We start from the raw sequence: 24,207 nt of genomic DNA on the forward strand, positions 1-24,207 counted from the left end.
GAAACAGGGCTCTAAAGAACCCTCCAAGTCTGTCTTGTTGCATTCTCGTGAACATTATTCACTCTCTCCCCCTGCAGATCCGCAGCGGTGAAAACGCAGCTAACTTGGCCAACGAGTTAGCCAAGCACACCAAAGGCCCCATCTTTGCAGGGGACGTCAGCTCCTCGGTGCGCCTGATGGAGCAGCTGGTGGACATCCTGGATGCTCAGCTGCAGGAGCTCAGACCCAGCGAGAAGGACTCTGCAGGGCGGAGCTTCAACAAGGTAACTAGATCCACCAGAAAGAAATGCCTCTCTTGCTGCATCACTCTTCACTGACAAGTTAATGCTTTTTAATGACAGATGGAGAATGGAATACAGTGTTCCCCAAAATAATACAGTAATATGTACAGTTGTTGTTATTGTTTGTCACATGCATTCTTTCTTTTTCTTTTCAAGTTCAGCAAATCTGTGAGACAGACAAAACAAAAACAAAAAAGCACTTATGTTATTTTAGACTCTGAATGGCACATCATGATCTGCATTTGTTGTAGTATTTGTACTTTTGTGGTATTGGCCATAATTTGGCTCTGCCAAGCGTGACACTTCTCTGATGTGTCAGAGGGCTCTGAGAGGAAAATACAGCATGTCATAAATATGAGCTAAAGCACTTTTACTCTTCGACCTCCAGGTAAGCAGGTCAGCAGCACAAGAAGCAGGAGTTACTTTATATATCGGCCACTCTGTCAGGCCTTTGTTTCTACAAAGCCTTTACTCAAGCTCATGAACTTGTGCAAATTATGTGTCTCTATTTTTTATCTGTTCTTTTTCTTTTCTAATAAAAAAGCTTCAAAAACGAGAAAGGACATGCAGGGCATACATGAAGGTACTGAAGTAATGCTTCTGCCCACTCTGCTTGCTGCCTACTCTATTTCTGTGCTACTGTATACACCCTGGCCCCAGTTCAGCAGCATGTACCCTATGCACTGTCATGTACTCCCTCCTCCCTGTGCTTCCTGCTTTTTTGAGTAATTACCTTACACCCAGATGCAATCATACTTTCTAAATCAAAGAGAAGTCATCTCCATTTCCTGAGGTGGCTTCTTTACATGGATGTGTTTCTGTGTTTTTCCCCCCACTATGCATTGACAGCAATGGTGTATTTTGTTTTCATTCAGTTTTTCTCGATTGTATGTTTTCTTAGTGTTTACCCAAGATTGCACGTGTGGATGCATAACACCACGACTCAAACAAACATCCTGTTCTTACATCCCTTTCATTATTCATTTGCTGAAGGATTTGCTGCTTTGTTGCAATATCTGCTTTTATACGAAAGGCTGCCTTCAATATAAAACGCTTCTGAATATTGCATCAAACACAGTTCACTTCTTCAAACCTTTTTTTTTTTTCATGGACCATCACCTGACCTTTCCCCGCATGTTAAGTAAAAATTGTGGCTCTTGTTTCACAAGGACATTGGTTTTAGGTGTTAGAAGTCATTTGTTTCATAAATTAAAGGTGCAAATCTTCAGTTCTATCTGGTTAATAGGGTTAGCCAGGTCAAACCATTTTTCCCCTCTTCCTCGAATGCTATACGGTTGGGTTCATACATCAAAGTATTTTGCCCATATATATCCCTCTACCATTAGGGAGATCAGTGTCCTCCACCTGCCACCAAAGTCACCCCCCTCAATCCAGATCTCTCCTTCGGGAGGGTATTAAAATGGATCGAGCTAATTAGCCATTCAGTGGCCGTGCACTCATAAAAACACGCCCCCTCCCCAAAATGTCACATCATCATTTTGTTTTTTTAAAGTCACAACATGTAGATTTGAAGTCAGATGTAGCGTGTTAGAGAGGTTGTGTCAATGTAAATGGCTAATGACAGCCTGAGAGGATCCGGGACAGAGATCGTTGAGTCAGCGATATCTGCCATCTGCCATACTTGATGCAACATCACTATAGCAGCTCCCCACCCTTCCCACCAGCCTTCACCGGCATTGATTACCTGATTAGACACATTGATTTGATTATTTCCTGAAGAAAACCAAGCGTCGTCTGGATGCTACGCCCAATTTATCCGCTGTCGGCCCTGAGCTGTTCAGGTGACAGAAAGTGTGAGGCTGGAAAAGGGTTTGCGTAAAAGGATAGAGTTCAATTAAATAATTTAACAAGTTATTTTGGTTTGTTTTGCACACATTTCCATGTCCTTTCTTAGTCTTTTTTGTCGAGCGAGATGACTGCAGGTCAAAAGTTGAAGGAAAAGAAAGTTTCTACATGCTGAAGGCTGAACTTTGCAATCAGAGAATTTTAATTGAGGACAGCTTTTGGTCCTTTGACTTTCATCTGGCCATCTCTTAATATCCCGTTATTGGACCTCATAGGCTCAACAAACGGTTACCCTAAGTGTCCGCCCAGATGAAATGTCCTTGAAAAAGAAACCACCTCCAGTGATGCTCTTGTTCTTCCCTGCCTCTTCAGTTTTTCCTTCACAATCAATACAGTTAATATTTATTCAGTAAACGTCATATATACAATCAAAAAATTTATGTCCTTTCAGGTTTTTTCCCCCTATCACATTCATTTTAATCCTTACAGACCCGTCAGCATTTCATCTATTTCATTTCAGTGTCCGCATGTCACCACTTATGCTTGCGAAAGTAATTGATTTTGTGAGTTACTCAAGTATCTTTGTTTTTGTTTGTGTGCGTATTTGTTTGTCTGGTTCGACACAGGCCATTGTGGACACGGTAGATAACCTCCTGCGACCGGAGGCATTGGTGTCCTGGAAAGACATGAACAGCACGGAGCAAACGCACGCAGCCACCATGTTACTAGATACTTTGGAGGAAGGGGCTTTTGTCCTTGCCGACAACCTTATGGAACCCGCCATTGTCAAAGTTCCGGCAGACAATATAAGTAAGTAAAACAAGACTTTGTGGTAAGCAAATGACAAGTGTTCTCGACTGATGCGAGCTCAGTTAATTTGATTACTTTCAGTTCATTGAGAGAGTGACTCTTGTGATAGGAAAACAAGGCCGCCACATAAAAAAGGACTTTGTTTTCATAATAAGCCCCTTAAACCTCGAGGGAACAGAAAAACAACGCATATTAGGTTTAACGAGTCGTTTACTGACAAAGTGATGAATATCAGACAATTAAATAGACTGGATTCTCTGATTGCGCACGCTTAGTTAATAAATGTATGCGTCTAGACCTTGTAACTCTATACATTAATGTGAACATTAGCCTGCTGTGGAGTCAGAAAACATACATTGTTTATCCTCAGCCTCCTTCTCTCATTTTCTTCTGCTGTTAGACCATATAAGGAAGGTTTATCCTTAGTTGTTTTTTCCCTGCAGTGTTGTTTTATTCATATTAGTAAGATTCTCACAAGGCTTAAATTATCACTTTGTGATTGACGTTTTTATTGTGTAGCTCAGTGTCACAAAGATTTAGTGTTTGAGTCGTTGATATGTCCTTTGGTCCATGTCAACATTTCAGTTAGCGTAGAAATGTCAGGACGAGCGCTTTGGCATCAGTATTCTTCACTGTTTCGTTTTAATGCCCTTGGGTCTAAGTCAAACAGTCTGAAATGACCAATATCTCATTCTCCTGTCCTTTCATCTTTCTTCTCTAAACTGTCCTCTGCCTTTCTGCACATGGCAGTCCTGGATGTGTATGTACTCAGCACGGATGGCCAAGTCCAGGATTTTAAATTTCCACAATCCAGCAAGGATGGTATCTCAATCCAGCTGTCGGCCAACACTGTCAAGCTCAACAGTCGGAACGGTAAGCTCTCTTAAACGTATCGAGGAAGTAATTTTCCCATAGCACCTGTAAAAGAAAAGAAAGAAAGAGAAACTTAGTCAAGATAGTTCTGTGTCTTTAAGAGCAATGACGTGCTTATTCATTGTGTGAGAAACTGGGGAATGTATGCATGTGTGTTTGACTTTTGCTTTTAATCTTGTTTACTTGCAAAGGAGAAGATTCTGTCTCTATTAGCGTAGAAGCACACAACAAAGGTTCCTTGAGATTTTGGCTGAAAAATGAGAGGCAATTTTTTAAACAACTTTATGTCTCGCTCACTCATCTTTCTCTTTGTCTTGCAGTTCCTTGAATATTCTAAACAGACATTATAAATTGAGTTATCTTTATACATATTGGATGTTTGTTTGAATGTTTTTTGTCCTCTTCTTGTGCATATTTTGCCACCACAGTTTTCTTCGTACATTGGCTAAGCTTCTTTTTCTCCTCTGCTGATGCCTGTCCACATATTTTTCCCTGCAGGGGTTGCCAAGCTGGTTTTTGTGCTCTACAAAAATCTGAGCCAGTTCCTCAGCGCAGAAAACGCCACCATCAAGATGGCCAACGAGGGTTCCAGCCGCAACGTGTCGGTGGCCGTCAACTCCGACATCATTGCTGCCTCAATCAACAAAGAGTCCAGCCGTGTATTCATTAATGACCCGGTGATTTTTACCCTGAAGCACAGTAATGTGAGTCTCCCTGCTGGAGTGAATGGAGAGGTCATATTAAAAAACACCAGGAGGGGACATCCAGAGTAGACAGAGATCTGCAATTTGAATTGTAAATGTCTGGCTAGGTCAGTCGGCAGTTTATTTAAGTCATTGAACATCAAATTAAAGGAGTCTTTAGAACCTAAGTGAATTCTTAATGAAAACTAATTCTTTAATCAACATTGGGATATAAATGATACCCATTTTCTTTTATAGTGGGGGAAATTAACTCCTAGATTAGCCGTACAATCTAGGATGAAATTACTGGAGCACCAATTATCTTTCGTCTTTTAAAGTTGTCACTAGAGTTCCCAGAGGGCCATGTGGGAATCCATTCTTTATCAGAGAAATTGTGCAATTCCAAAGACATGCCGTCTAACAATTATGCTTCTCTGTTATTAAGGCCCCATATACCCAGCTATGCTTCGGTTGATTTGGCAAGCATGTGCCAAATGAGATACAACATATGAATTGCTTCATAAGAGCTGTGAAGTGAAAAATCCTCATCCATATCAGTGCAGAAAAATACTTTGTATGAGTGGGGGGTAAATGGCCTCTGTGTTCTACATGTACTTCAATTTCAGGCAGTCAATTATTTGGACACTTAAACATATCTCTTGTTATCTGCAGATGACAGCGGACTACTTCAATGCCAATTGCTCCTTCTGGAATTACTCTGAGAGGAGTATGATGGGTTACTGGTCCACCCAAGGCTGCAAACTCTTGGACTCCAATAAAACCCACACCACCTGCTCCTGCAGCCATCTCACCAACTTTGCCATCCTCATGGCGCACAGTGAAGTCTCAGTATGTCACACTGATTTGGTATATCCACCTCTAACAGTCTTTTCTTTCTAACTCACCTATAGTAATTACTACTTTTCATAAGCAAATACAAAATACCGTACATTCCTCTTACTAGGTTTAAATAGCAATCTTACGAGATTGTAATCACAAGGTTCAGGGAGAAGACTTGTGTATACTGTTGTTGCACTCATTCTACTGCTTTCTTTATCCACTGTTTAATTGTGTAAAACTTTGTTTTACACACTTCACATTCTCTACCTCACCAAACTGGAGCAATTTTCTAAACATTACAAAACCCTTCCAATCCCTTACAAAAAGGTCCTACAGAAAAAGTGTGTACACTTCATTAAAATGTAAGGTAACATTATGTAGCTCAGTGGTTCCCGACACTATTGGCTAGTGATTCCCTAAATGTAGTAAAGCTACTTGTGACCCTCCTTCACAGGTAATGGCTTCAGAATAAACAGTGATTTTTGCTTCTCAGGCTATTTAATTTGAATGATTTTTAAAGGCCTGAAGAGGTGAATCTCAAGAAAGACAATCAGGAAAACTCAGAATAAAATAAACATAATTTTGAGAAGGAGAAAGATGTTTTTTATCCCTTTGATCATCTTGTGGTCCCATCAGATATATCTATATATGATTTTCAGTCTATATATATATATAGGCCAATATTACTTTCCCCACTTGTTCTTAATCACTCACTTATTCAATATATTTTATAAAGGAAGTTTAGTGCTTCTAATTAGGTCACATAATTTGAGGCATGAAAAGATTCATCACAGAGCTGAAAGAAAAGCATGTTAATTTTCAGAAACATGTTTTACCTTTTATTTCTTCCAGGTTAATGGCACGGTGCACGAGCTGCTTCTGAGGGTCATCACTCGCGTTGGGATCGTGGTGTCCCTCGTCTGCCTCGCCATCAGCATCTTCACCTTCTGCTTCTTCCGGGGGCTGCAAAGCGATCGCAACACCATCCACAAGAACTTGTGCATCAATCTCTTCATCGCGGAGTTAATATTCCTAATTGGTATCGATATGACGAAAGCTGGGGTAAGCCGGAACGATTGCACCCTATTGATTTGGTTTTGATTCATTCCCTCTCACTTTATCTCCTATCACCCCCCAAAACAAAACAAAAGACCCTTTCAGAGTGAAATGGATGAGACTTTAAGCATTGTTTGTTTCTAACCTTCTATGCTTGTCCCTGACATGACATGAGTGGGACAGCACCATTAATATAGATTACTAAGGGGCCATGTCTTCCACTTGACAGGTCTTTTTTCCTCTTTCACTTAAAGGCATTGTTGCCATGGTTGAGCCCACACCCATACCATTTTTCCCCACTTTTTTCACCTTCATTTTCCCTCCAATCTGAAAGACACCAAAACATTTTTCCAGCATACACCTGGGATTGAAAGCTTCACATTCTGAGCTGAATGATTAAATCTACTAACTCTAACCTTACAAAACGAATGCCATTTAAATTTCTATATGCTGATGGATGAAGTTAAACCTGTGCATAGTCAGAGCCCATGTGGTGAATGAATATTCATTACCTTTTTTCTTCAGTTTCTCTGATATGTGTTCCACTGAATGGGTGAATGCGCTGAATGTCATCTTTTCAGTGGGTTTTAATAAACGATGGGGTATATGATATACAATTTTCAATAAAGAAAGTGCAGTGGAGATGTTTAAATCATTTCATCACTTTATGGAAACTGATATTGTTTAGTCTTGTTTTTTTCTTGAATACATATTATTTAAATTTCTAAATGGGTTATTGTTCTTACTCAGATTGGATGTGCCATCATTGCGGGGATCCTCCACTTCTTCTTCCTGGCTTCCTTCTCCTGGATGTGTCTTGAGGGGGTCCAGCTGTACCTCATGCTGGTGGAGGTCTTCGAGAGCGAATACTCCCGGAAAAAGTACTACTATGTGTCTGGTTACCTGTTCCCTGCCATCGTGGTCGGCGTCTCCGCAGCCATCGATTACAGGAGCTATGGGACCGAGAAAGCGTAAGTGCAGCTTTCCGAACAAATCCTTGGAAATGCAGAGCAGACACGCTGGATGCTACACTGTGTGGGCGTACCTGCTGTGTCTGCATGTGGCGGCTTTTGAAAAGAAAATCTACTCATCATTTCTGCTAACGCCTTATGTGCATCCCTGGAGACTACACCAAAACATTTGAGCTCCTTTTGCCAGCTATGGGCAGCTGTTCAATTTTTTATGTCATTTCAAAGTGGCTGACAGACTCAACACTGTGGTTTCAGAGGGGCCACAGCTACATTAATGCCTTTCTGCTTAAAGACCCTCCTGTGACCTCTTGTTTGTAAATGCTCTCTTAAAGAGAAGAGCACTGTGCAGAAAAGGCCTTTTACATAGATTAATGGCCATATCTCAGCCGAGACCCAGCTATCAAGAGGAGCTACTTGGGGTCTTTGCTCTGTTTAGTACAACTGTAGTAATGTTCAATATGTAAAAAAAAACGATTGACAGTGCTCCCAAGTTAAGTATTGACTAGGAATTACACACTCAATGTCATCAGCCCAAGTGACCAGAACATTTTCTTCTTTCCATTATTATTTGGCTGCAGGAGCATAAGACAAGACTGATGTTGTATTTGTAGTGTGTGCTGCCAGAGGCTAAAGTGTGCATTTCTTTGTCATAGGTGCTGGCTAAGTGTGGACAATCATTTCATATGGAGTTTTATAGGACCTGTCACCTTTATCATCATGGTAAGCTGTTTTTTATTTTTTTTCATGAATACTGAGACTGACAGAGTGAGGAAGGGACTGAGAGGGTGAGATGAAAGCGATGAAGGAGAGAGATAAAGGAAGTGAGATGGTTGAACTGAAGGAGAAGTCAGACGGATTTTTGCTCCCCAGTCTCCTTCAGTGATGACAGGTTCATTTTGCGCCAAAGACAGATTTTGAGGCATCCAACAATTCTCTCCGCTTCTCACCGCCTGACAAGGATCAGGATTTGATCGTGTACTTTAACCTTGCATTCATACAACTCCCATGAAATCTAATATTACAGACATCGCCTAATGGCCTTCCAGTTACACTTTTTATGATAAAGAAACAAGAAAGATTCAAAAATACCTTCAAGGTGCATTTTGCAGCACATACTGTAACAGCAAGATGCCAGGGTAAGATTTTATAGCTCCTTTTTTTTTCTCCTCTGCATCGGCCTCCTTGTTTGTTTATCTGCCTTTAGTAAATAGCAGATGACAGCGTAGGGGAGAAGGAGAAACGGAAAGGCTCCTCTCTGTTTGGTCAAGGACCATCAGGGTGAAGGACATATAGCATATTGTAATGACATATGTCCCATTGGGGCATGCAATTATTTACTGGTCATGACATTATTATCTCCCGCTCCATCAGAGAGGCTCAGAAGAATTAGACCTTAGGGAGTCTTACCTCCCTGCGCCAAACAAAAAAAGCAGGTTTTATTCCTCAGATATATCCTCCAGACCATGTATTGCTTTGCCCTCGTGCACACTAAGGGATGAGGAAGCTCTGCAAACTTATCTTGCTACTGTGCAGGGAGGACGGTTGGTATTTGTTCAGTACTGTGTTCATTATCCAGCATAATGGTTGGGACTGTATCTACTGATGCAGTGACCTCTGTTGAACATCAAACTGACACTGAAAATATACTGGAGAGAGGGGGCACCCATGTCAAATTCCAGCGAGTCTCTGCACACCACTGGCAGCCCGCTAGGAGCTATCAGAGTAAAGATATAGTACAGCTCTTTGTCTGTGTGGTAACACAATAAATAAAAGACGAATCTGCTCAGTAGACTGCATTTCACAGTTTTTTCAAAAAGAGACATTGGAACTCAGTGTAGCATTTAAAAAATGGAGGAGGAAGTGCATAGAAGACCGTACGAAGGCCCGTGTCGGATTGAAATGTTTTTGAGTAAATGGCGAAAAGCCTGTTTTTTGTTGTTGTTGTTTTTATTGATTTTTTTCTTTTTCTTTTCTTCTCAGCACGGGCTTTGAGCGCGTGAGTGTGTAATTAAAGAAAAGCTAACATTGTATTAAAACAAACACACATTTCTCTCTGTCTCAGCAAATGCTCTGTCAGCCACACAGGAATATGTTTCCTTTCCCTAAATTAGACCCTCATTGTTCTTATATTGTGATTTGCGTGAAAAATGCGTCCACAGTGGAAATGATGATCAGGATCCCGGTGGTGATGACCAGAGAGATAGAATCATGACCCTGTGAGGAGCTAATGTATTGTAGCAGAGCTAGTATGTGACGGGAATGAGGTTTTGCAGCACTGGCTCGGGCATCGCCGACCGCTCCTCTGATACTGTGCAACAATTGACTCAAAAAGACAAAGCACTGTGGAAAGGGGCATCTCAGGGGAACATGCAGGAGCAAGGTTTGTCTACACCATCCGTGACCCTGGTTTCTCTACAAATTGGCTTTGTCCTTGTCAATGAGGGAGCCAGGGAGGAGGAGAAAAGGCACATGAGCAAAGAAAAGGAGAGAAAACAGTGTTGCTTTGGCTCGTGTCTGGATCCCCACCCGCCACCCAAGCCATGTTTGTGCCAAGTAACATTAGTTTTGACCTAGGGTGGTCATGCTTTTTTTCTCGTCCTTTTGTTTCATCTCCTTCTTTTCTTGCTTTTCCTGTTTGTTTGGTTTTATTTGGGTTTCTTTTGCTCCTGGCTGAAACAGGCTTTAAATTCGGACTGAAAACAAGCACTGGTGGAAGGCATTTAGATCCTTGTTCTTAGGCAGAAGTTGCCCAGTCTCTGGGCACAGGGGGTATTAGCTCCATGAAAGGAAAACATGGAAGTAATGAGTGGTGGGGGGGAGCCATTAGTATGCTTGAGATAGCTTCAATACAAGGCCTCTTGGATCATGACACGTCACAAGCAGTTCTTATCATCTGGACAGCTCCATCTGCACCTTTAATATTTTATCCCCAGCAGTTCATTTGGAGTTCAGTGTGTACACACACAGTCCACTTCAGGAAAAGCTTTCTCCTCAGTCCCAATGTGGCAAGGTGCTTCTGCATGGCTTGCAGTGATGATTCAGAGACTGAGAGACAGAGTGAAGGATAGAGGCAAGGCAGCTCCGCTCTAGCAAAGGGGGATCCCCCCAGGAAGGACCGCAAAAGCATGTCGGGTGGGGGTGGGAACATGTGCCCTGCTGCTAGGTTACTTTAAAGTACTGGGTCCCTCTCCTCTGTCTCATTGGATCCATGTCACCACTCCAAGCTGTGTGAAAGGGTTTTTCAAAAGTCCTCGCACTCCTGCCCCCCACCCCCCCCACCCCCCACCCCCACCATCATCAACACCACCACTGTCTGACTCATGCAGGCGGCTGATAGAAATAATGGCTGATAGCTGCGAAACAAAACATAGTTTCAGTGCCGTCTGTGATATAAAAGAAGGTTGACAATTCAGGCATTTTTTCTCTCTGTCTCTTTCTTTTTTTTCTCCAGTCGTTCCTCTCTTTTACTGCCTAGGTTATTGTGAGCGGCTCCATGAGTTGATTGCATGTGGGGTGATGTATTGATCACAGGCAGTCTTTTGATAGCAGTGTGCGCCAGAACATGGAGAATTTCTGTTTAGGAGTGAATGGCTATGGTCTGAGTCCAGCTCACAAAGGTCAGACATTTATTTCATGCCCTCATACTGGCACTGCGTCTCCATTTTTGTCTTGCCAGTGCTTTGCCGCTCTGACGATAACATGGTAACACTGAAATCCATTGTTTATAAGGCTCATCTGGAAGCTTTTGTTGCAAATGTGTTTATTTGTATGTTGCTGTTTTTTTGTTACTTACATGCCAGTGATAACGTAGCTCACATATAAGCCTACATATATTTGAAATGGTCCTTTGATATTCACTATTGAGGACACACTTTTAAATTTTTCTTTCTTAAGTTATTCCTTGACATTATTTATACACGCCTGGCTTGCAGTACAAACAGTCCTCTGCTGTGAGTGCATGTAAATGCTGTGTCAGGGACTAGTTTGCCCCAGAATAAATGTTTTGAAGTGAATTATTTGGAGCGGCTCCTTGCTGGCCCATCCAGCCTTTGTGTCTCTAAATCACGGTATTGATTTTTAAGGTGCCGAATAAATGTGCTCAGAAACACTGCACATAGTATCCTTGTCTCAACCTGATATGTGCCACTGGCTCCCTTAAGATTTAATACATTAAAACAAGCAAGCAAACGCAATCTCACTCTCCCTTTCGCCCCTTTCATTCTCTCTCTCTCTTGCTTGTCATCTGCCCACACGCAAAAATCGAACAAAATATACCATGTTCCCTCAAGCCTTTTGCAGCTGGTTATACCTTATAATATTTCACTATGTGTATAAAATGATATGCAGTTGTTTTGTACAACAAGAGGGTCTCTTATTTCTCCTGCTACTTTTCATTCCCTTCTGACTTTGCCAGACTGCTGCTGTGTGGCTGTTTCTTTCTTTCTTTCTTTTTTTTGCTGTGATGGATTTTAATGCATTTCCATGCTCTTATTGATATAGAATGACACTAAATTTGGCGCCAGTCGGTCCGTCTGAGCCTGGCTGGAAGGATAGATGTTTATTGGATTAGTCTGTGGACATGCAAAGATTTGAAGGCTCTCCTCTTTTAATACTTACAGACAAATTAACAGTTTTTTTCTCTCCGTCTGCTGTATCTTGAGTCATACATCTTCATGTATTAACACTGCCATTACTCTGTTTTGACAGCTCAATCTCATCTTCCTGGTCATCACAATGTACAAAATGGTGAAGCACTCTACCACCCTGAAACCAGACTCTAGCCGACTGGAGAATATAAAGTAAGTAAAGGGTCATATACTGAACCCATTCTCCAACCATTCTCCTGCTTATCAGCAATATAACACTTGTGCTATTCTGCCACTACCCCATGAAACTAAGGCTCTTTTACTCATGAGGTACTTACTTAATCATCTTTCATGGGAAAATGCATTACTTCCCCCATCTCTAAGCCAACTTTCAGGACTGGACTAGCAAGTGACATTTGGATTTAAGGATATACTTCTTTTTTTTCAGTCAGTTTTTGAAATTATCCAGACAAAATGGAACAATTACTAGAGGAATTTATTATTTTGACTCTAGAGATTTCAAACGTTACACAGTTTTTCAGACTTTTGGCATGACTTAGCTGTCGTGATGACTACGCAGACATTGTGAGTTTTTTGTGCTTTGTTGTTTTGCTCCAAGCCATGAGCCACAGAATTGCGCTGGCATGACACACATCACTCTAAGGCTGCAACTTAACTATGGACTGTTAGCTCTGTTAGGGTGGGGTACAGTGTAACAGCTACCATGTGTGTTTGCCACTGGAACATGTCAAACCTTTTTTTATACATCCCAACGTCCAATCCCAGAAAGGAAAAAATTCCTTCTCTACACAACCGCCACCGCCCGACCACCACCCAACCTCATTGATCCTAGTCTGGCCTTTCTGAGTTGCCTCAACATTTATGATGTGCTTTGGGAAGGAAAGCAATGTTTTCTGAAGCACTAATTGTTTTGTTTTGGTTTTTTTTGGCACTTCTGTAAAAAACACTATTTATTGCTTTTTACTGCAGGCCTCTTCCATTTGGGGCTATATGGTTTTGTTGCTCGCAGTAGCACAGCCTCATGTCAGCCTGCGCCATTATATTACGTATTTCAACTTCCACCACTCTGTGTAGGAGCAGCAATGTTGCTATTTTCATCCAGCGTTTGTTATTTTTCATTTTTCCTTAATGAATGTGTGCAGCATTACAGCACTGTGGTAAACCTGCAATCAGCAAGAACAGCCAGAAAATGGCTTATTTAGATTTCTTGGTTTATTTGAGATAGACTACTCCCTTATCAAGGAAACCCGAAACAGAACACATTTACTGAACATTGGTGTGCATTTGTACTTGGATGTTAGAAATGACTTCTCTTACACTTGTTCACAGCGCAGAAATACATTGCTTATTAATAGCTGTTTCCTTGTAATATCTTTCTTTGTGTTTTGTTTTTTATGCCAAAGTTTGGTCTGGAAGCCAGTGTCATTGCATGTTGCATGTGAAGGCAAAGTTAACGCACACCCTCTCCTTTCTCTTCTTCTATCATTCTCCCCCTCTCTCTGTTCTGCGATCCGCTCCAGTAATTATCGCGTTTGTGATGGCTACTATAATACAGATTTGCCCGGGTAAGCTTTTACATTGCACCTCAAGATAATTTTACCCACACCACCCACACACACAGTAGCAAAAATGCAAATTCAACCAAAGACCAAATGCTTTGCTCAGAGTTTTGTAATTGAATCATCAACAGCAAAACATACAACTCTCAGTTCTTGTTAGACCCTTAATTTCATTGCCTCTCGTGATTTCCCTTGGATCAAAGTTGAAGATATCTTATTCAAATACCAACTAACCCACTGTTATGCGCTCTGATCTAATTGTGTTTCTCTCTTCCTGCTTATCATGCTCTCTAGCTATGAAGATAATAAACGGTTTATCAAGTAAGGACATGTTGCCCAGAAGTCTCCTCTTCAGCTTGTAGTTTACTCTATCTCCTCCTTTATTCTTTCTTTGTTTCTTTCTCCTTTTTCTTTCTTTCATCCTCTCCCAAATTGCAGCTTCAAAGTCACTCATCCACTGTCCTTGTGACTGTTCACTTTCACCACGTCCATCATCTTAAATCCAGTGTTGTTGTTGTTGTTGTTGTTGTTGTTGTTGTTGTTGTTGTTGTGTTTGAGCGCTGAACTGCGACTGCTGCTGGTGTCTGAAGGCTCCACGGGACCTTCACACACGAGGCGGGGATCTCCTTTTTTTCCTTGAACTCTTTCCACATCTGCCTAGTTCTCCAGCTCTGAGAACACATTCACCAGATAAACACTTAGAGTATGATAGCGGTAAATGCTTTTTTGTTAGCTTATTTTCAAACACGCTGTGCTTTCTGATTCTGCTACTGTGAATGTTCTAACACAAAAAAAGTTATTTACAGAAAACTACATCAAGGTTTTGCTTCCTTCTTGTCCGTTTGACGTCTGGAACTGCATTTGAGTTTGGGCTGAGAGTGTGTGTGTGGATGGAGGGGTGGGGACAGTGGTGAAATGGGTTGTGAGACATAGGTGTCGTTTGTCATTTTATTTTCTTCCCACATGGTTTAGAGCTTTTTTCCTAGTTTTTCATAGTTAATGGTGATTGCAAATCCCACTCATTAACCTCTCAGATCACTAAATGCCTCTCATGCTGGATTTGTCCTCTTCTTGTGTTTGTTTTTTACTGTCCTTCAGATCCTGGGTCATGGGTGCGTTCGCTCTGCTGTGTCTGCTGGGCCTCACGTGGTCCTTTGGCCTCTTCTTCATCAACGAGGCTTCGATCGTCATGGCATACCTCTTCACTATCTTCAACACCTTCCAAGGAATGTTTATCTTCATCTTCCACTGCCTTCTCCAGAAAAAAGTACGTTTCCTGTCGTCCGCATTGCCGAAAGCCTGTGATTCTTCTTTCAAGGCGAATCACTCCTTAGTTTGAACAGACTTTGCACCAGAATGCAGAATTCACCGAGCACCACATGCTGATATGAAAAACAAACACTGATTGCTGCAAGATTTTGGCTAAGTCATATGTAATGCCAATAATGTATGTAAACACTCGGCTATTTGCTCACGCAGGTCCGCAAAGAGTACAGCAAGTGCTTCCGCCACACCTACTGCTGCGGGGGGCTGCCAACTGAGAGCTCACACGGTTCTGCAAAGACTTCCACCACACGGACCAGCGCACGCTACTCCTCTGGTACACAGGTAGCCCAGCAGCTTCATACAGTCAAAGAATCATGGGTCTCAAAACAAAGAAGAACAGTGTTTCCTGCACACACATACACACACACGCTCATTGTACAGCTCATTTGCATTGTTGTGAATCACAAAGTTTAAACAATTGCTCATGAGAGTTTACTTTCATCGTGAGCATGTAGGTATTGGACAAAAAAAATGCACACCATGCATTTCAGCATAAGAGACACAAAGATTATGCCACATTTTACAAGCAGCATCTGCTGTACTGCATGAGTACCTTTCTTCTGTTCTGCCCCCTTTAGCACTTGCTTTTATCTTTTTTCTCACTAACGTCATGTGCATGGGAAATAGTACAGCGCTGTTTTAAAAGCATTGCAAGCACATTTTAATGTGGGGAAAGCCAAAATTGCGAGAGAGAAAAATTGCTTTATCCCTTTCATATTAAAGGCTAATAGGCCGTTAATTCAACAGTACAGCAAGATGTACTGTGCTTATAGTGAAACATCCCTATCATACTTTAACCTCCAGCCTTATTCAAGGTACTCGAGACTGGAGCTGAAGTCATTCAAAAGTTGACTCACGTAAAATTAGTTTTGAAAGACACATACAAAGAAAGTGAGCATTAGTACTGTCCTTGCCTCACTGCACACTCATAGGCATGTGAGGAGTCAGTAGTATGTACATAGAAAATAAATGAAAGTTGATCTGAAAGGTGAGCGGGCTTGTTTAAAGTCCTAATGACTGTCCCTTGTTGACCTGACAGAGTCGTATCAGGAGAATGTGGAATGACACCGTAAGAAAACAATCTGAGTCCTCCTTTATCTCAGGTGACATCAACAGCACCTCCACCCTTAACCAAGGTCAGTTCACACCTCATTTCTCTCCACATACACACTTATGCACACATTTAATCATCCAGCTAAAAATACCTCCTTCAGGTTCCAATGATCTCACACCGCCACAGAGGATCCCATTCTGGTAATCGTAACAAATGCCTTCAGCTTGAAAAGTCGGTGCAGTACGTTTTTTAAAAGAGGGGGAAAAAAGATCTAGGTCTTAAGTCTAGTCTCTCTCTCTGTTCTGCCAGCGAAGGATTACAAAAATCCGTCCTCAAATACTGTGCACTGTCATTCTGGCCGGTAACGTCACTCCAAAATTGGGGCAAGGCTAGAAGAACGTTTTTATTTAAGTGCTGGATGTCCAAAGTTCATACGCGGGCTCAGGGGAAATATAGACAAAACTAAAAACAAGGTTTAAAAAAAGAGTTTCATTTTAGGAAAATCTTAACACGCAGAGAGAGGCCATTTGTTGCCTGGCATGTAAGGTGACCTCTGTTACTTTACAGCGGGATTTATGAGGGAGGGAAGGGGGGAAAAAAACTGTCATTTATTATTTAGCTTGAGCACAAATATGATGATGAGAAGATGATGTTCAACTCTGGCTGACCTGAAGTGCTTAGTGTGTTGTTAGGCTTTCTGCTGCCTCTGAAATGGCTTTACAAGCATGCGAGGGAAAAGAGGGTTTACACCAAGGTAGTTTAACTTCACTCCCTCCTCTGCCCTCCTCTGACTCCTGTCGCTGCCGCTCTTCTCTTTCTTTTTTTGCTGTCACTTCCCACAAAGTAAAACATTACACCTAGGGCTTTGAAGCACATTTCAATTGGCTGATACATCAGTAACAATATAGAATCGGAATTTTTTTTTTTTGACGCAGTTCCTGGAGATGTTAATGTAAAGGTTGGATATTGATCACTCCAGGGTGTAGCCTAGTTACCCTGTAGAGTCAGTGCACGAAAGGAGGGCTCTATCTCCTGGAAGCACTTCCCTGTCATTAAGAACATCCCTGGAGACTTCCCAGCATGACAGATGGCATTTAACACAGGTGATAAATGGCAATGGAAATACCTCAGATCCTTGAAACACACCGCAAGCTGGGGGGGGTTGGTTGCTGGAAGGAAGATGAGGTTTGGAGGGAAATGGCCAAATGTGAGTCTAAATAAAGATTTTTATACCAAACCTTTGAAGGATTCTGCTCTTTGTCATAGGGGAGATTTTATATATAGACCCAGTTCAAACATTGCAACATTTTCCTAATCACAGAGATGCAGGGTGCTATTTTTGAAAAGTGATATTTACTCAAAACAATAAGTAAATATGACTTATGAAACGCACTGATGACAGGATGCAATAATGAGCTCAGTGGGCTGAAAATGGGGTTATGAATGATGAGCAACACAAATAACAAATTAACTTGATGGTTGAAGCCCCTGCTACCAAAAGTTGTTAAATGCGAGGACGGTCGGCAAAAGCTGAATATTCTTGACACATGGAGAAGTAGCTTAATAGGTTTCTTGCTTCTCCCTGGTTTGCTCTCAAACTTTAGTCTTCATTCTCAACTACAAAAATAAACACCCTAGTTTCAAATGTTTGCAGACACCCTGGATGACACCATATGCCTCAAAATACAAACTTGCTGAAAATTTCCTTCATTTCCTTTCTCCATTAAACTTTCAATCACTGTCGGCTGACTGCGCCAAACTTATCTGCTCCTCTTCTGTCTTGCTACTCCAGGAATGACCGGGAATTATCTACTAACAAATCCTCTTCTTCGACCACAAGGCACTAACAACCCATATAACACCTTACTGGCTGAGACAGTCGTATGTAACACCCCCACGGCTCCAGTGTTTAACTCGCCAGGTGTGCTTACTTAATACTTTCACCTGAATTCAGGCTTTTCTTCTTTTCTTCTCTTTGCCCCCTTTCTTTCTCTCCCTATTTGTCTAATTGAGTAAACAGCAGGTCAATTGAAAAGCAGGATGTTCCACAGTATCGCCTTTCCTTCTGAATCATTGTCTCCCAAATATTTGATATATTCCATACTGTGTGTGCGTGTCACTCATAAACAGTATACATAATTTTTGTGTTTGTGTATGTTTGTGCGCACATGTTTTCACGTAGGACAGAGATTTCTGTGGTTCGTCTTGAGCCACCCTCTGTGTTCTCATATTTCTCTTATCTAAACTCTGAACGGGACATAATGATTAAGATGGGAAAGAGATACTACATGTTCTGCCTTGAGATAATGTAAACAGTGGTGTAGACTTGAAGCTGTAGTATAAACTGCATGATTATTAAGATTTATGCTCCTGAATTTATCAAGTGATTTGTTATTTTCTGTGTTTTAGAGGGAGCTTTCCCCTTAAAACGTGTTAAACTGCAAGCAAAAATATTTGCATATTTAATACAGATATACTTAATGCAACTTTTGCATTGAGTTGTCTATGGATATGTATGGCAATAGCTGATAGCCATGAAAACCTTTTCTAAAAATCACTATATCTCAATTGCACATGGCATTTAAGCATATATCACACTGTAAAGACTGTGCTGTGATTATGTGTGCTGAAATGAAATGGCATCTTTTGTCATGTTTTGTGTTTTTCCCTTGTGCTTCCCTCTAGTGACCTACAGAGAGACAAGTATGGGAGTAAAACTTAACTTTGCCTATCAAATGTAAATTTTTTTCAGCATGCTTTTTAAAAACAACCAAAACCCCGGCACACTCACTGGTTTACTTTAGGCCATTAACACACACTCAGTGAGCAAGTGGTTCACAAAATTATCTACCCAAATTCTACTCCAATCTGAAAGAAAAACAAAAAGATTTCTCTAGTCATTTGGAGTCATCTTCAAGATCTGACAGCTTTATCACAAATTTCCATTACTCTGCTTCTCTCTCTTCAGCTTAATCTGTGATTTGAACCGACCAAAAATGTGTTGCTTTTTTTCCTGGCAGAAAGGAACATTTTAAAAGAGAGGTTTCTTTTTTCTTTCTTTATTTCTTTCTTTATTCTTTTGTTTTTCTCCCAAAATGTCTGTCCTCCTGTGGCATTCGGCAGTCTCAGTGTCCAGTTGTATTCCCCTCACACCTTTCCAGACAACACCTGTCTGGACACTAAATTGCTTCCTAGCAGGCATAAACACATGGATGTCATGGTGGCAGCTGTTTTAGTTATCCTTATTCTTATGTTTTTCATTACTTTCTTGTCATTTCCCCTTAATTCGAATAGGCTCTGCAAAAAGTAAGCTTTTCATATGCCCCCAACAATCACACTTCCTTTTTTTTGGACAAAGACAAATGTTTCATCTTAATTTTTACATCTGTTGTTCTACAAGGAGGCATGTTAGCCATAGCAGAGCACATTTTTCTGTTATCTCTTCTCTCTCAATCATGGCATAACTAAAATTTATCCTTTTTGCTGCTGTTTTCCGTGACCTCCATGCTTTGAGAAATTCCTAACATGACTGCATCTGACCTCTGCAGCGGCTGTGTTATTCTTGAGCTGTTCTGCTAGTGACCGGGGTCTCACTGGGAGCTGTCACTGTGACGGATGCCAAGTGCTGGGCTGCGGGCAAGCTCTGACCTTTGCCAGCTTTGGGTACACAACCTGCTCACTAATGGACAGAAAGTGTACCAACACAAACAACCAAATTCTTTAAATCTAGAAAAGAAAAGGAGCTGTTGTCATTTAATTCATAAAAGTAAAAGCTATTTAATGCTTGTTTATTTCATTTGCTGAACCCTTGCTCTTGCTAAGTTGCAGTTATGACTTTTTCTTTACGTTTTGTTGTTCTTTTGAGTGATTCTTCTTCATGTTACAATAAATCATTTTACTTTCTTTTTGTACATCAGCTGCTCTTAGACCAGATAGCCTGAGCAGACAGACATGATGTGAGTTGAAGTGAGTCTTTTCACCTGCTGTGTGTGGTGATGGTGGAGTGCTGCTTGTGGGCTCCCCTTGTAGTGAGAACGACGATGGCTGTCCCGTGTTGATACATGACTAATTTCCCTTTCTGTCTATGTCATCTTTTCCCATCTCTGTCCTTTTCTTTCCCTCGGCACATCCAACTTATTAGTTGCTAGAAAACCTGTAAGTGTTGTAGCTTGCCCGTTTGTGGCTTCATACTTGTGGACATCTACTTTTGCCCGATGTGTTGTGATGGTGATTACTGTTCAGTTTGTTTTTTAATGTTGTTTGGGATCTTTTTCATTGCTTTGTCACGTATGTGACAGACTAAACCGTACAGTGCTCTGCTTAGCATTTCTTAAAAGTGAAAGTCAAAATGTATATGTGAGAAAGTAAAATGATTTCTCATTGCAAATAATGCATGCATCTATATTGTATGTTTACGATTGTGCCTAACTAACAGATTACCGGCATGGCTTAATTTGATTTGAGTCTTCGATGTGAAACTGCATCCTAAACAGCATTAAACTTTAGTTTCTTTATTTAATGGTTATTGGTGTTCACTAATGTAAAATCCCCTCACATGTTCCTGTCTTTCCAGGGCACTCACTGAACAATGCGGTGAGGGATACAAGTGCAATGGATACTCTACCGCTAAATGGTAACTTTAACAATAGCTACTCACTCCGCAATGGGGACTTTGGCGACAGTGTGCAGGTAGTAGACTGCGGCCTCAGTCTGGACGATGCTGCCTTCGAGAAAATGATCATCTCCGAGCTAGTACACAACAACCTGCGTGCCTGTAACAAAAGCCACCAACAGCAACAGCAGCAGCACCCCAGTTTACACCATCCACCCCACCACCAGCAGCCCCCGCAGTACCACCATCACCACCACGCGGAGCGGGCTCCGCCCAAGGTGACAGTGATAGGCGGCAGCAGCAGCGAAGATGACGCTATCGTTGCTGATGCTTCGTCTTTGGTGCACGTGGGTGACACAGTGGGCCTTGAGCTGCACCATCAGCAGGAGCTGGAGGCGCCGCTCATCCCCCAACGGACTCACTCACTTCTGTACGCACCCCAGAAGAAGGTGAGGACCGATGGGGGAGTTGATACCTTTGTCAGCCAGTTGACACCCACCAACCCCGATGACAGTCTGCAGTCCCCAAACAGAGACTCCTTGTACACTAGTATGCCTAATCTGAGGGACTCTCCATACCCCGAGAGCAGCCCCGACGTGGTGGAGGACCTGTCCCCCTCCAAGGGGAGCGAGAATGAGGACGTTTACTACAAGAGCATGCCTAACTTAGGGGCTGGCCACCAGCTGCAGGCCTATTATCAGATAGGCCGAGGGAGCAGTGATGGTTACATTATTCCTATTACTACAGAGGGCTGCATCCCTGAAGGTGATGTACGGGAAGGACAGATGCAGTTAGTGACAAGCCTTTAAATGTATTTAAATAATCCCCAAACCTCTTCTTGCCCTGACCTCTTTGAGGACACACTAGTAAAGGGAAGGGAAGTGTTTGTTTTATTTTTAAAGAGAGCTTAAAAGCCCCATCATACACACTAGCCATTTACAAAACCTTCCCCTTCAGCTGCATTGTCATCTCCTTTTCCCTAAACATACCACTCTACCTTCCCTGCAGACCAACAGACTTGGTGCACAGTGATGGCAGTGCAAAGTTTCAGTGAGACTGTACATAAAATGCAGATTTGAATTTCAATTTTAAGAGACAAGCCAACTATGTATTTAAGTGTGCTGCTGCTGTTGATTAATTGAGAAAAATGTAAGGTACGAAAATAATAAAAGACACAAAAAAAATAAAACACTACTGGCTACATCAGATCAGCAATTTCCCGGTCAAAAGGTTGTACATACACTTCCCAACATCCCCGTTGAAGCCTGTTTTTTAATCGTAAACAAAACAACACCCCTGGACCAGGACTTGGACTTTTTAAAATGTTCCTGATCAGACTGTTAGAAAAGGAATATAAGGTCCTGGTTGCCCAGAGTCGCTCTCCATCACCATGAAGTCTGGATTGTATAACCACTAGCAATCAAGCCCCTGGCCTTATATTTTCTCAACTGTACATTGAACTGTTGTCAAGGAAAATGGCTAAAATATATATTTTGTTGTATTGCTAGTGTAAAATAAAAAATCATGGGAAAACATAAATATGAAGAAACCTTTTAATTGCAAAATTTAACATTTGAGAGACTATTGTGTAGAAGTTGCACATATGTTATACGGTGTGTTTATGGTTCCAACACTTCATTCATGGTAGTATGTTTGAACGTAAAGGTTTATGAAAAGAAAGGAGGATTCAACAAATTACAAAGAAACATTATCACTTTTCCCACTTGTGAACAGTGTTTTTTGCTTATTGAGTTCCATTGATATCGCCCGTTGAAATATGTCTATTTAATTTTGCCAAAGTATCATTACTTTAGTAGAACGGGAATGCAAAAACCCAGGTAAAGTGATTTATGCATTGCACAGTTTTTTGTGTAATTCTGAATGAAATAGATCTTTTTAACAGTCACGACAGAGTGGTGGGCAAGCGCAAATGAAACTGACTTTTGACAATAAAGTTTCTATCATAAATGTAGTTCTTCCGCCTGGGTTTGGACATTTTATTTATTGAAATCTTTCCAAAAAATAAATGGGAAATGTGTGAATATTTTCCAGCACTGGTATACATGCTGTACTGTAGCTCATGTTTTCTATGTAAACATGTTACCAAGGGGCTCATCACTTAAGACTGATGTAAAGTTCAACACTTGTTTAACAAATAAAATAAATGTGAGATTTTTGGTCAAATTCTAGTTGCTTTTTAATGGTTTGTGTTTTTGGTACAGTTTGAGAAAACAGGTTTAATTATTTTGCTATGGACAAAAATACACCTTTGACTCAGGTTATAAGTAAGTCCCGAGCACCCTGTAAAGGTAAATTGGTGAATTTGTTTTCTAAGGGATTTATTTGCTTTTGTTCTGCCTTTTACTTAAGTCGCTGCATAGTAGAGAGAGCTCATTTCACCGTTTGTGTTAGAGAAGCCAAATCTTTCCATGTGATTCAAAGATGAGAAACTCAGGTAGGAAAATTGCATTGTAAATGTTCCTCTGTGTGGTTGTAACACTAATAAAGGTTAAAAAATGACACTGGTTCACAGCATTGTCCACTTAGTATATTATTGAACGAGCACTAGTCCTGGCACTAATAAAAAGCCTGACGCTACAGACATCTTGTAAGATGTTGGCTTTAATGCCTTGTGGGAGTGGAAACGAGTCCATGGGCCTAACAAGAGGTCAGTGTTACACTTGGCTGCGGTTGTAGAAATATATTACACATAATATGTCCAAGTATGACACATATTTTCTCTAATTAATGTCTGCTGCTGCTGAAGCCCACAGTCAGTTCTTGTACGGTTTATGCCTCAGGTAATGCTAATTTACGAAGCCTTTTAATATAACACCAGTTGAGGCAGAGTGACAGCTCTCAGCGGGGTAGCTGGAAATTGCACTGTTTACCATTTGGCATTGAAGGAAATGACTCAGAACGTAGCAAAAATGCACTTTATGTCAGAGCCCTTACACATAATGCTGTGTGGGCTGTGTGTTGTTTTTGACTTTTTCAACAATTATGTGACATTTTGTGCAATTATCTGAGGCTACAAATTGTCATAGAGGAATTATGTTCTTTTTTGTGATGTCTTGTACAGACCCCTTGAATGTCAGTTAGGAATCAAGTGTTGATGTGATTGTTGACTTTTGAAATGGCAGACATAATGACGTGCATAATAACGACGGGGGGAAATCATATTGATTTCCATCCTGCGTTGTAAAACGGGCTGCACCACTTTGTCTGTGTATGAGAGCCCAAAAGTTTGAATATACAATGTAAAAGAATCCTTTTTAATAATTGCAATTTTAATATTTTGCATTTTAATATTTTGCAATATTATAATTTAGAATTATTCTCTTAGATACAATTCACATTCCAATTTTTTCGTAAAAAGTAATTTTAAAGATAACCTGAGAAGGCTCATCCCACTTTTTGTGTATAGAAAGACCCCATGTTAAAGATTTTCACTGCTGTAAACACAAAAAGTAATGTCTGCTTGTCAAAAGTTATTCTAACCTGAGAGTTTGTCTTTGTTCATTGTTTCTGCGAGCATAAATAACAAGTCACTTCTCATTTTCTGTTTGTTTACCTGAAATAGAAAAGACAACTCTTCGGTGCAGGATTCTGTCTAAACTGTAAAATGCAAAGTCCACATTAACATTAATAATGTAGTCACTCCTCAAATAATTGACAACCCTTTCCTCACCCCTCTCTCTAACTGCAGTTTGTTTATCCTAACACAGT

General features: G+C 41.0%; 1 protein-coding gene across 29 annotated transcripts in view; it reads left to right on the plus strand.

The window, feature by feature from the left end:
• The window catches only part of adgrl2a (adhesion G protein-coupled receptor L2a), a 91,919-nt gene extending 68,915 nt beyond the window's left edge, over window positions 1–23,004 (plus strand). For 3 of the 29 annotated variants that reach the window (XM_038715724.1, XM_038715723.1, XM_038715725.1), the window contains 16 exons: window positions 78–263; window positions 826–864; window positions 2,714–2,897; window positions 3,648–3,770; window positions 4,269–4,474; window positions 5,126–5,302; window positions 6,146–6,355; window positions 7,100–7,320; window positions 7,974–8,040; window positions 12,028–12,119; window positions 14,585–14,753; window positions 14,966–15,094; window positions 15,852–15,948; window positions 17,659–17,787; window positions 18,552–18,569; window positions 20,440–23,004. In XM_038715724.1, the coding sequence (XP_038571652.1) occupies window positions 78–263; window positions 826–864; window positions 2,714–2,897; window positions 3,648–3,770; window positions 4,269–4,474; window positions 5,126–5,302; window positions 6,146–6,355; window positions 7,100–7,320; window positions 7,974–8,040; window positions 12,028–12,119; window positions 14,585–14,753; window positions 14,966–15,094; window positions 15,852–15,948; window positions 17,659–17,787; window positions 18,552–18,569; window positions 20,440–21,287 (2,895 nt within the window). In that variant the 3' untranslated portion in view covers window positions 21,288–23,004. Of the gene's footprint in view, window positions 1–77; window positions 264–825; window positions 865–2,713; window positions 2,898–3,647; window positions 3,771–4,268; window positions 4,475–5,125; window positions 5,303–6,145; window positions 6,356–7,099; window positions 7,321–7,973; window positions 8,041–12,027; window positions 12,120–14,584; window positions 14,754–14,965; window positions 15,095–15,851; window positions 15,949–17,658; window positions 17,788–18,551; window positions 18,604–19,783; window positions 19,833–20,439 lie in introns of those variants that run through there. The other 26 variants (XM_038715732.1, XM_038715753.1, XM_038715727.1 and 23 more) reach the window with 21 other exon arrangements.
• The last annotated feature ends 1,203 nt before the right edge of the window (window positions 23,005–24,207 follow it).

This window comes from Micropterus salmoides, unplaced genomic scaffold, assembly GCF_014851395.1.
Source record: "Micropterus salmoides isolate LMB-PRFRI ecotype aquatic unplaced genomic scaffold, ASM1485139v1 Ms_hic_scaffold_13, whole genome shotgun sequence".
Lineage (NCBI taxonomy): Eukaryota > Metazoa > Chordata > Actinopteri > Centrarchiformes > Centrarchidae > Micropterus > Micropterus salmoides.